A 13,654-nucleotide genomic window follows, 5' to 3' on the forward strand; every position below is an offset into this window, starting at 1 on the left:
CCAAGCGTTATACAACGTGAAAGCAGACCGTCGTCTCTACGAAGCACTCAGAGTACAGCAAAAAATATTTGCTCTGTATGCTAATGTGTTGTGCGGTGCACCAAGAGAGAGAGAGAAATACATGATGACGATGATATGGGGAACCAAATTCTCACCGTACCTGCGACAAATTTTGCTCTCAGAATGTGTCTGCTTCATTGGTAATGCCAAACGGCCAGGTGCACATATGCTAGGCCTAGTGTACGACTCTATAGGTGGCAGCCCGACTTAATTCTCAGTGTAGTGTAATTGCGTTAGATGTTCTGTAGATTAGATTATAAGTAGCCTAGTTGTGGAATTCTGTTGTAGTATTCTTCGTATTGCAAACTGTAGGATGGGACAAGCGTAAGCTTGCCCACATCACACTTCAAAAATTGTTATTAGGCAACCGCCTGGACGGCTGCAGCATTTGTTAGAAAGCAAGGGAAACGAATACGGTATGAACGCATGTATTCCTCACTCGGACGGGAGGACCTCGATATTCCCGGTTGCGAAATCCCCGATCTCAAAATTCACGTTCTCGAAACAAGGAAATTCAAAGAGAATGCTCGATTGCTTCGTAAGATGATGTGCCGTTTAAAAACACGACATCACCATTTAACCACTCAAATTCACGGGTTTTCGATGTCTGTTCAGGTCGTTTTAACGAACGAAAGCCACATTTTAGCGGCCGTTAGGTAGCAGGGCGGGCACGACAGAGTAGCACGTTGGTTAGCTTATTATTAAGTTAGAACACCAACAACACACTTTGCACTGCCTGTTTATCGCTTATGATACGACAAGCTTTCAAGTTTCAATGGATGGTGCATTGAAATACGTGGTATAGTAGCCCAGTTGAATGTGTCGTACTGCTTAACATTCAAATTGTGCTCTGTTATGTGCTCTTGCTAACACGGGGAACACATCACTGCCATTACACAGATGCAGTCACGCGTGCTGGTTTCCGGATTGTTTTCTTCCGGATTGGGGTACTTTTTAGCGTCAGGCATTAAGTTGCGTTATCCTCAGCATATCGTTGCTCCGAGCGAGGAGGAACAACGCAGCCTTGTATTGTTATGTCTAGTATAGTACACGTCTAGTCTATAATGTAGTATAGTCCTCAAGGGTATATTTATAGAACGATACAGGGACTGGTATTAGGAGTTCGAAGACTAGACAATAAAAAAGCACAAAAAATATCGCTGCCGCGGTCCCTTGATCTCGGACACCCTTCCGGTGTATTTTCGTGCGTTGCATTTCTCAGTCAAGCGGTTCTCTAACTAAAAGTTGGAGTCAACCTTGTAATTAGTGCGCTTTATCGTGCAGGGTTCATAGATCAAACTCCCGATAGAACTCCCGACAATGTCGCCCAGAACGCAACATCTTCAATGCACCAAAGTGACAACAGTGAACTATATAGGAGAGTGCGAAATAAATTCGACATCGGCCGTTCGTGACTTCCAGCTAAACTGTCAATTGACAGCTGAGCCGTGCACTGGACCGTTGAAGCCACACGTTGACCTGCCTGCGGTCTTCCGCCTTCTTGGGAACTGTTACTTATCTGTTCGCTAGGCAACATCTCATAACGATAGCACGAGACAGTACAATAGCACTTAACTTGCGGGTCGCAAAGAAAAGCACCAAATTGTATTATGGGGTTAATTGTTTTCTGAATGACGTAATAGAGCGCGCCCACGCCCGGGAATCGGGAGGTACATGAAACCACGCTCCTGCACCTATAATGTTAACCCAAATACTAGGTTTGTCACTCCTGCCCGATCATTTACACCTGGTCGGGGCCGTTCGCACTGGCCGTTCAATAAACAGTTGAACACCGGTTGTATTGGGTAGTATTTATACGACGTAAAGGAAAGATGGGACTACCAATAACATGCTTTCCTTCTTGTGTTCGTTTATTTAAACACGCAACCCAGTTGCAGATGCCTTCGGTGGGACAATACAGAGTCGAAAGTCTGAAACTTTTTGTCTTGCCTTATCGTCTTTCACTCGTAAGCTGTTTGGACTGCTGTAAGGACTGTTTGCCTATATCGTCTGTAGACACAAAGAACTTTGCGGCTTTCCCGAGCGAGCGTTTCTTTACCTCTTGTACAGGTCCAGCTGCGATGTTATCAGAGAAGCGTAATGGTACGTGATTTGTGATGAAATGTGGCCGTGCTCTGTTTTCTAGAATCTAGGTCTCCTATGGAGAAGCTATATAGTACGTCTTACTGAAGGCGTTGCGCTATGGGACTAACGTAGTTGTGCAAGTTTCTTCACGTTTTCAAACCTTGCGCTTTAAGGGCTCTACAAACAGTATGCGTCTGCTTCGCGGAGGAGCGCGATGCATTAGAAAGGGGTGGGAAGGGTACTCGGCTGTTGTTCAGGATATATCCGGTAGTGTATAGTCTGTAATGTAGCACATAACAATCTGGATGGAGTCATGATATCCGCCTTACCATTGCTCCTCTGTAGTAGGCGGTGGTCAGTGTCCTGAAACGTTCTTGGCCCGCTGTGTCCCTGGAAAGAATGAAGCATGAGTCACATGGACATCCAAGGGCTCGAAGGGGGCGTGCCACTTGGCATCATGTTATGCAGCATGTCGGTGTTCAAAGCCACATGAGCCTCTAACGCCAATGACCAATGATATTCAAATAAATCAAGAAAAATGTACTGACGCCAGGACACGAACGAGAGTTAGGTTCGAATCCTGGCGTCAGCTCCTTTTTGCTGACTCATTTGAGTTTCAGTGTTCAATAGTTTGTATCTCGTCGATTGCGACACCTAGAAAAACAATTATTTTTGTCGTCGATAATCCGACTTGCATCACAGAGCATTCAGGACGCTATAAACCATATCTAACAAAGTGACCAGACGTCCGGAATAAGCCTGCACAGATCCCGCTGTCCCACAAGGCTACATTTGGGACGTCATTTTGTCCCGCTTTTTGCCCGCAGCGAACTCCGAACGGAAAAAAGATGGGGCTGCATAGCGGGAGAGCTCCGAACTTTTCTCTTGGTTCTCTCCCGGCTCGCATCTTTCTACGGTCTAACCAATGCAATAATCAGACGTGTTGGCTTTCGAGCCATCCCAGAGTCAATGCTTTGTCTCAAGCAGACTTTGCTCATCAAGCTGGTTCGGTGGGAGCATGCACTTGGTATAAGTACAATGATGAATCATCCCAGGGCTGACGATAATGACGAAATTTAACCACCGCATGTTCAGCGGGTTTTTGTTGAGATTTTTCTTCATATTGGCAAATACTAAGTAGAATATGTTCTGGTTGCTTTCGGGTAAAAACATGTCGTTTACCTCGTTATTATATTTGGTTAGAAAAACGCGGTGGTCCCGGTAACGAACTAAATCCAACGGCACAAGACTTGTGTCGTCCTCATCGCATTGAGTGTTCCTCAAACTCGAAGGAATGTTACCTCTTTCTTTCTACAGTACATCAGCTAGCTTGCACCATGTTAATGTCTTCCTCGTAAAAACCGTATATGCAAACTTAGAATGGACGCTATCGTAATAGTAGCCGACAACTTTCTTCCTCTTCTTTGTTCTTTTTACTTCCATATATTGCTGCATGCATTTCGGAGCTTTGTTCATCGACGAGAGAATGGCGAAACGCGTGTAGCGGAAACTGAACAGATAATGCAGATAATTAACGGCATGCTCCTTCGCGCAATCTCCCGGGGAGAACCAGCTGGTGGTGGTGCCATCTGCTCGCGAGGTGGCTTCTCGCGTTTTGCAGGCGGGCAAGCGTGCGGGGCGTGCTTAGCACGTGCCGAGCAGCAGCTGTCCGACGCCGAGCCACGGGTCCCAATGACAGGGGACGGTCAAGGACGACTGTTACAAGTCGTTAAAGCTCGATCGCCGTGATGACCACCGACATTGAAAAGGGGGAAGGAAGGAAAATGGCTTTCATATCACCCATCAGAAAAAGCCACTTTGCTCAGCCACAGGTGAAAGCTCGTGTGGAGCTAAGGAATGCGGGTTTCCGGGACAGCAACAGATGTTTGTCGCAGTGTGTCACTTCCGTTTCGTTGAATTCCGCTATGGAAATCGGATATAACGCGGAGAACAATATCAGTCACCGCCTTCCTCGCCCATAGTTTTTGCAAAAGTTTGCACTTTGTTTACATTGTATCTCTAGAAATGACGTGCAAATGCTATACGGATATCACGACGGAGTTCGTGTTGGCTGGCACTGTGCTCGTGCGTATTGTGTCAGAGAGCCCGGTGCGTTTAATGCAATGATGAATATATTGGGTTTGTTTTATTCCTCTCAGTGTACGTTACAGCGAAGTGATCGACTTGCTTGCAGCATCGTGCGTCGGAAATCTCTGGCGCACGTTAAAGAACCCCAGGTTGTCGAAATTATCCACACTCTAAGGAAAAAAAAAAGTTGAATTTCGTACCCAAGCTGGTAGAACGACAGCACTTCTACCATTTCAGGCCAATCCACGCGCGCCTTCTTCTCCGCGGGTATAAGCGGCGGTGTCCCTTACTCCTCTCTCCCACGTTTGCTCTAAGCAAAAAAAAAAAAAAAGAAAGAAAGAAAAGGTAGCATTTCCTACCCAAGCTGGTATAACGACAGTTTCTACACTGTAGTTTTTTTTCTACTCTGCAGTTATACCCAAAAGGTAAAATTGGTATGAGTAGAAATATGGTTGCAACACAGCTCTACGGAGATGGGTAGAAAATTCTACATTTTTTTCTTAGAGTGCACAGTCCTACCCTATACGGCACCTGCAGCATGAAGCCGCACAATTGTGGGCGGACTCACCTTACGTGTAAATCTACTCCTAATTATTATTATTAATTATTGTGATTTTGAACGCCAAGAGCATGTTCTTCAGAACTGTTACACCGGTGCACGATGCTAGTCAACGTACAGACTTACGTTACATTATTTTGTGTAAGCTAGAACTTCAATTGCTGAACCGACGCAAAAGCTCTTTTTTTTTTCAACTGATATCCTATTAGAATTCTATCATCAGTTGCCTCGCGACGTAAAGCCATGTATTAGCATCAACCCTGTAATGGCCGATGGCTCGGTGATACCAGGCGGGTCGGCAGCAGCCTTCTACGTGCCTCACGCCCACTGCAGCCGTGGGTTTAAACTCCCGTACGAGACTTCATCCACCAAAACCGAAATGATCGCCATTCATGAAGCCCTGAAGTTCATCTCGGGATCCGTTCCCGCACCATGGACCATCTTTACAGACAGCAAGGCGGCGCTAGAAGTGCTGTCATCATTCTCGACCCCCCTTGTTCAGGACATTGGCGCACTCATCGTTCAGTGCCTCAGCCGTCTCGCCCGCGCGGGCCACAGCGTTTGGCTTCAGTGGGTCCCCGGCCACACAGGCCTCCCCGGCAACACATCCGCCGACGCCGCTGCGAAGCAGGCCCACACCTCTGCACCATAGTTATCGGTCCCGCTATCACCCTCGTCTTGCCGACTCCACATACGCCGCATGTGCGCCCAGCACACTCGCCTCTTCACTGAGAGCGCCGTCCCAGCCTGCACTTTCCTTCATTCCATCGATCCCAAGATGGAGCTCACCATCCCACTGAGCCTCTCTCGAAGGGAGAGCTCACTCCTTCACCGCCTACGACTCAACGTCGCTAAGACCCCATCGCGCTAGTTCCTCGTGGGCAACATAGGTTCCCCACTATGCACGAAATGTGGTGTGGTGGCGGACACTACCCACCTCCTTCCTCACTGCCGCCTTTACTCCTCAGCCAGAGCAGCACTTGAGCAACAGCTCACACACCTCGGCCTGCACCTCACGCTGCGGACCTTACTCGGCCCCGTGCAGCGCGCCCGACAGTGCGTAGTCACCAGACTGCTCCTCCGTTACCTCGCTGCAACCGACCTACTGGTCGCCCTGTGAACCGGACTGTGCCCGCCTGGGTACTCTCTCTCTGTGTTTGTTTTTTTCTTTTTTTGGGAATAGCAAGCCGACACCCTGTCTGGCTGACCTTTCCCTCGTTCCTCTTCTTTCTTATCATTAAACATATCCCCCCCCTGTAATGTCTGGCTGACCTTTCCTTTCTTTTTTCTTAAGAAACATATCCCCCCCCCCCTGTAATGTTCTTGGTTCACTATATTGATGCCCTCACCCCCTCTCTTCCGCCTCTTCTTCGGCTCATCGTCTCCTTCCCACTACAAAACTTGTCAGCAACACTGTACTGAAAATCCTCAATCCACTTTCGGACACTAAATTCTCAAAAGCAAAAAACGGGAACGAATGAAAACGCTAAAGTTTAATATTAACCCGAAGGGAAATATGACACGACCATTTTCTGGTTAGACTTGCAAATGAAGAAGACACTCTGTACGTCATTCCGTTCATTAAAAAAGAAAAGAAAGAAAGAATTTCTCTTTGAAGTAGTAGCCTATGAGTCATCTCCAATGCCAAAAGACCCCTTTAGCTGTGCCGTTGCACGACTGCTGTACTGCGTGGACCGCGAGCGATCACACAGCTAGAGACATGACGGATCGGCTCTTCTCTCGAAGAGCATCACCAATGCCCCGAGCTCAGCAGCTCCGATCTTGTTTCTATAACGCATGTTGGAGCAGCACCACTGCAGTGTCATGCTGTTTTTCCTGATATGGTCCGCGGAGATAAATACGGCCTCTCGTAAGCCTCATCCCTTTCATGCAAAGGGGACATGCTCATATTTCAGTGTCGTCGTTGTCTATCCCTCGTCCGCGAAGATGGGCTTCTGAGTGGTTGCATGTAGTGTTTCCGCTGTCGTGTGATGGAGGAAGACCTTGGACACTGTTTGATGGAATTACTGGAGCTTTTTTTTTTTACGCTGTTGGATGAGAGTGCGTTGCTGTTGTATGTAATGCCCTATGATTAGATATATTCCTGAAAAAGGAAAGAAAAATGGTGGTCTCATTCCGCGTTATAATGCAGTTCTCTGCACTGTGTCACACTCGGGTGCGTACCAACCATCGAATTAAAAGAGCCGCTCATTGACCGCTCATCTCAGTCTCAGTTTCTCGCTCAAGTCTTGCTGCTCTCTGCAGCTTCTCTCAGAATGGGTCATATCGTCTATGCGGGCCGTCTATATCCGATTTTTAACGGCTCTTTCTTTCACTGCCAAAGCGTGTTTTTTCTCATCTCCAGGAGAGTACTTGGTCACGAACACTACACAACCCAGCTGAAGGAAAAGAGCCATCACCTTCTTCATCATCATCTTCTGGGATTTCATACCACATCGGTCACGTTGAAGGTAATCCTATCTACGTATTCTATCTGACAGCACAATTGTTCTAGTACCGTTTCGCCCATAGCACGATTAAAACGCACATGCCAATACATGCATTAGAGTGGTGTAAGCTCTACTTCAATGATGATGATGATGACACGACAGAGACGTGTAGGAGAAAAGCTTTATGCTCAACGATTGTGAAGCCACGGTCACATATCTCCAAAGTGTTATACCATGTAAACGGGACACTAAAAACGTAAGGCACGCGCGTATTCGACTCGGAAGCATCTGCGTGCTTACCTCTCTTGTTGTGCGTCACTTTACCATTCATAGGTCTCAAAGCATATACTTCCAGATATTTGACGAAGTACGGTCATACTTGTGCGATCAAAGCCGCAGGACAACGACGGTTGAAAGGAAATACTGCTGTGGCCCAAGAAATCAATCGTGTGCGAACAGTCAGTTCAACTAACAGAGATGGCCGGCGATTGACGTCTGAATATAAATCAACAGTATAGCCTGGGCACCATTACAGTAAGGGTGTGAAGGAAGCCACATACAACGGCAACTGTTTCTTACCCTTGCCCCGTGGAATTATCGTCCCAAAATTTGCGAATAATTGATCTCGAATGTGGTTAGCAATTCATTCGTTGACTGTTTTTCAGCGTAACTGTTTTTCATTATCTGTTTTTGTAAATATTTACTTGTGGAATAGCAAGCCGGCGACGCTCCGTCTGACTGACCTTTCCTGCTCTCTCTTTTTTGTTCTTTTGTCGTCTAATAAGTATACCGATCTCCCCCCCCCCCCCCTCCGTGTTTTTCGAGACCAGTTGACCGTCAGTATTTTCGCTCTCGTCCAACAAAGAAACAGGTGTTTCAGTGACAGTAACATCGAACTGGGGAACGCTGACAAAGGCATCAGCGAAGGCCAAACACCATACGGAGCTGTTGCTTGGTGAACTATAATAGGCATATCGCACGTGGTGTGTAAATGGACAGTCTTATCGAAATCATGACTCAGAACTTAAACAACATGCTGCGTTCCGTGAATCGATAAGGGGCAGCGACATATTGTGGTTAATGTACATAACGAATAATTGGTGACGGGCAGTCAAACAAACGGGTAAAGGTGAAATCAAATTCTCTTTAGCGGAGTTATTGAGTAGAAAATATTTAACGATGTGTCATACTATATTATATTTCCTAATTCGTGTTGTAAACGCGAGCCCAGTTATTTTTTTTTTTTTTTTTTTGGCATTGCTGCCGTTTCATTGAAAGTCAATATCGTCATTGTATTCGTTTCAATATTGTACGAACTCGTATATTCATTATGCATTATACTTAGATTTTTTTTATTTACCGCGAAGCAACTGTGGATATGACGGCGTACAGATGTGGACAGATGGAGAGAGGACAAGAGGAAGGAGTATGTGACAGGGGCAGGGTTTGTATGCGTCCTGGTCCGACTTCATGAGAAACTGTGCCTACAAAGTGTGCCGGAATGTCCAGGGAAAACCTCAGACAGGAACAGCGGGTGCTAGAGCTCGAACCCACCCTCCCGGTCTTGAGCATGACTTTGGACGTACCACAACGGGAAATGCTATCCATTCGGCCATGCTGCTGATCATTATACGTTCATGGTACACTTTCTCAGCAAGCATTTGGATTTTTAACACAGCTTCTTGTTTTAGTGCACCTGTTCGTCAGCCATTCAAACCAACCATCGTCAGGTGAATGCACAGGTGCTTCCGAGTGCCCAAGCTTGCATAGTGTACAGCACCCGCACTCTCTGGTGACTCTAGTGTCCTACTAAAGATTCGGAGGTCGCGGGATCGAACCCACCAAGGGTCGTTGCCAGCAAGGTGTCCAGAAAAATATTTCAGGGCTGGGGGTGTTCTATGGGGACGTTCGATTACGTGGGGAGGAGGTGTTTCAGTCTTGCAAGTGCACTACCAAAGCTACGATTTTGGAGGGTTGAACCCCTCACCCCCCCCCCTTCCCCGGCTACGCCTATGGTTGTTGTTCTCTCCAGTTTTCTCTGGGTTTTTCCAACATCGTTCCCAAACACGTATGTGCACAATTCCTGGCCAGGTTACTCCAAGCAGCATATTAACCTCGCTGACGACGTCCCAATAAGATCGAACAGCTGTCCAGTGCTGGTATGGCGACGTTTGAGTTATAAACTCTTAATAACACACACACACACACACACAAGACAAGTCGATGTCAATTCAAAATACAACACCACGATTAGTTTGCACAGGCAATTAGCACGTGCAATGAAGCAGGCAACGAGCAGCTTAGAAGAGATTAGATAAGAGGAAGAAACGAAAAATGTGGTGTTATATTAGTCCAGACGGGGCTCAATAGGTGTACTCTGGGAAAATATACACTGCAGACAAAAACTGAAACACATACACAAAAGAAAAAAAAAAACAGCTTGAACAGCAGACCTCACAAAATCCTAAGTCGAGGAAAGTCTATTGAGAATCGTGATGGATCGAGGGACAAAAATAAAAATGAAATAAAATAAAAATGTCGCGATTGTTGAGAATCAGGCTAGTCTTTCTAACATGACCAAGCAGTTGCGCGTTCTTACCAAGAATGCCGAGCAGCAGGTCCTATGTCTTGTATCATCATGTCTTGTCATCAACCTCACTGCATATTATTATTTTTTATTTTTTTCATATTCCCATCCTCTTACCAAGATGTAGTAGGTGAACACCTGCCTATTTGGCGCGCGCTGCCATCGCTCGACAGCAGCATTTCTCGTTTCGCTTCATTTGCGCAACGTGACGCAACAATTCTTCGAAAGGAGTCACTGGGCAACAAGAGCCAGGTAGTCAACAACCAAAACAAACTAAGAGACCTGACACTCTCTTTGCTGTGATTATATGCGCCAGGAGAACCATTTGCACGCCTTCCCAAACTGCAATGTTTTCTTTTTTCCCTACAGCCTCCTTTCGGCGAACGGAAGCTCCGGTATGCCGGTCGTGCACTTGTTTTTGGATGTCCTTCGCGTTGCTTCTAAGTCGTCTCGGGTGGAGGCTTTCTAACAAAATGGCTGGCAGCCCGGGCGTTCATCGTGTGCATCAAGATTTTTGAATGTATATAGGCATTTGATTCCAAGGTCACTAGGACTGTGTTGATTGCACATCACAATAGTTGCGGATGTGTCAAAATATAATTGTTGTTGTTGTTGTTGTAGGACACAATGCAGTAACATTACACTATCGAATTCTTCGAAGACCGAAGGGAACAATGGTGTATTCGATTCGAATTTCGAGTCGATGCCATGATGTATCTAACAAACCGAATACATTCGAGTAGTTCCGAAGCTGTAGCCGTAATCTTGAAAACGCCACAAACGAGGTTTTCGGGAAAGTATAAGTGCTGCATGCTAAGTGCCTCATGCGGATCGAGATCAGTACATATGCGCACATTACGCATGTGCGAGCTGCGGTTTGTATACGTGTATACGTATACTATGCTGTGTACTATGTATACGGTTCGGTTATGCAGGGATGAGAATAGTCCGCAAATCGTTCAGGGATGAGAATACGTAAATGAGATAATAGTTCAACTCATTCATTAGATAGACCCTGCTTGTTCTTTTTTATGCTTCTTGGGGTCGGTTTTTCTGCTTTCTTTTCTATTCACGTGTTCTCGAGTCGCCTGACCCGGCTTTGTCGGGCCTCACATATCCATTTTTTTTTTCAATCGATCAGTCGGTTATACAGGGTGTGTTTTTTTAGCCTTCATATATATATATATATATATGTCTGTAACTCAAACATCGCCATGCCAGTACTGGACAGCTGTTTCGGCCTTCTTGGACCTCATCAGCAGTACGCAGGCAGGGAACGTTTGAGTGGATGGCGTCAGAAGGTCACGTAACACGTGATTCCTCCCGTCAGGGTGAGATAACTCACTCACTGAAAGCCCAGTGCAAAGCCAGTGAAGTATACTTCACTGGCTTTGCACTGGGCTTTCAGTGAGTGAGTTATCTCACCCTGACGGGAGGAATCACGTGTTACGTGACCTTCTGACGCCATCCACTCAAACGTTCCCTGCCTGCGTACTGCTGATGAGGTCCAAGAAGGCCGAAACAGCTGTCCAGTACTGGCATGGCGATGTTTGAGTTACAGACATATGCTATACGTGCAGCCAAAGAGCTCCGGCTATTTTTTTCATTATATATATATATAGATAGATAGGGGAGAAAAGACACCAGAGACTGAAGTAGGGAGTAGGGGAAGTTATTTATTAAGCTGGCATTTAAACTAAGGGTCTGGGGAAGTCTACGTTTCGGCGGAAGCTCCGCCTTCTTCGGGACTGAGACGAAAATCTATGTACAAGGTCTTTTAAAAGGTTACAAAAGTGTCGTCACAGTTGGTACAATTCCACTGCGAGGCAGTCGTCAGTGAGTACCTTTTAAAAGACCTTGTACATAGATTTTCGTCTCAGTCCCGAAGAAGGCGGAGCTTCCGCCGAAACGTAGACTTCCCCAGACCCTTAGTTTAAATGCCAGTTTAATAAATAACTTCCCCTACTCCCTACTTCAGTCTCTGGTGTCTTTTCTCCCCTATCTATATTCAACATCCTGGTCGTTCGAACCTAAATTTTGTAGCGTATATATATATATATATATATTTAACTGTGAGTGCAGTACTGATGCTATTTTTGTGGACAGCTTAAGCGGGAAGACGGCATCCTGTGGGAAAGAGCATGCAAATACTGGTCGACTAATTACCCAAAAATTAATTGATTAACTTTTTAATTAGATGTTTTCGCGAAAATGCGATACAGCAAAATTGGAGGCAATCATTATTTGAACCCACACCCTTTAAAAAAAAATCCCGACACCGATCATGTATTTTGAGATATAAATCGCCAAATTTTGATATGCAAATGAGCGGAAACCAGAACTACGCTAACCATACACTTCTATATATACACCAGTACTTCTACTATAGTAACTTTACGCAAATTACGGTGGACAGTTTCGCATGTCCTTCGAAATAAACAGAGGCATGAATGACAACTGATGGCTCATCTCCTCTCGAGTTTCGTTTCTCCTGATCCCCAGCTATCCGGACTTTTTCGTTCGGAACGGCAAGTGCCGGACAAACGGGGGCCGACTGTACAACCAATGCAACGAAACTCGTAACACCATTAATATTGCGCGCTTGTACTCATTAGTTGTGGATTGTGTTGAGGAGGCCACATGAGTGCATTTTTTTTTTGTAAATCTAGTGTCAGGTGACGTGGGAGTTATGCGGGATCGTGACACGCTGGTAGCAGTTTATTAGGATGCATGTAGTTGGTTGTATGTAATAACTAATAAGTTAACATCGCAATTAATAACCCATCGCCAGCCCTTGTACACTCCGACTTCCGTCTTAGTATGTACCACCTGGTTTTCCACCATATATATTCCTGCCCATCTGTAGTTCTGCAACGGAAAACACTTCATCTCTCTTTCTGTGGCACTCTTCGTTCCGGTACATAAAAAAAATAAAAAATAAAAAAAATAAACGCCCGCTATACACAAAGACATTAAAATTATAACAATATTTATCGAGTTATCTCAACATGTTCAACATTATACAACACGTCCACTACTCATGCCACATGCACTTATCCGTTTATAAAGCGAACCAGAAGCTGCGAAGGCCGCGGAAGGTTGTATTTTTCAATACCGCGCTAATAACTTCGCGTTCGCTGCTATTCAGTTCGGAAACCATTAGGGTCTAACCTTTGTCTCTACAATGCTGAGTGGTCTCTCATCCGTGACGCGAGATTAGCGGAAGTATAAACACATTGGACTTAATTACGTGTATTTATTAATTACGCCTATACTGACTCATTGGAATATTTGGCCCTAAACGAGAATGTGATTCCTTATACCGCAATATATTTTTTTTCGAAGGCCAATGGTGAACTTCTCTCAGTACTCTTATTTGTTGGAAAGGCTCGTCCCTCCGTCGAGTCGGATGTCTCATATCACCAGAAGAGCCACGATAAGCGTGCCATATCCTCACTTAGCCGACGACTGTATCTTTCATCCGCGCAAGAGTACGGACGAACTACGGACCCCGAGCAGTGAAATTACGGTGCTCAATCATCCACTCGACTGACCCCGTCACTTGTCCACTTAGCAACGTGCAATTAGTGAACCGCAAACACAAGGATCCCTCAAAAGGAAGACGGAAGTGCCGTTTACTCGTCAGCAACCCCGCATCCAACCCCCATATATTACATCCGGTCTATATCACCTCTTCACGAGATAATGATGATACAATGTCTCTCCTGCTGTTTGCGGACGTTTAGGAAGTTTGTCTGGGGTCCACGAACTGTCGTGCGTAATGTGTACCAGGATACGCAAATCCTGGTCTTTTTTTGTTCGGCT

The 13,654-nt window shown here is 45.8% G+C and overlaps 1 protein-coding gene across 2 annotated transcripts in view; it reads right to left on the reverse strand.

Moving 5' to 3' along the window:
- LOC135383920 (ras-related protein Rab-8A-like) overlaps positions 1-13,654 on the reverse strand; it is a 107,854-nt gene that overhangs the window by 35,648 nt on the left and 58,552 nt on the right. For both annotated transcript variants that reach the window (XM_064613205.1, XM_064613204.1), the window contains exon 3: positions 2,475-2,535. In XM_064613205.1, the coding sequence (XP_064469275.1) occupies positions 2,475-2,535 (61 nt within the window). The remainder of the gene's footprint in view (positions 1-2,474; positions 2,536-13,654) is intronic.

This window comes from Ornithodoros turicata, chromosome 2 (genome assembly GCF_037126465.1).
Source record: "Ornithodoros turicata isolate Travis chromosome 2, ASM3712646v1, whole genome shotgun sequence".
Classification (NCBI taxonomy): Eukaryota; Metazoa; Arthropoda; class Arachnida; order Ixodida; family Argasidae; genus Ornithodoros; species Ornithodoros turicata.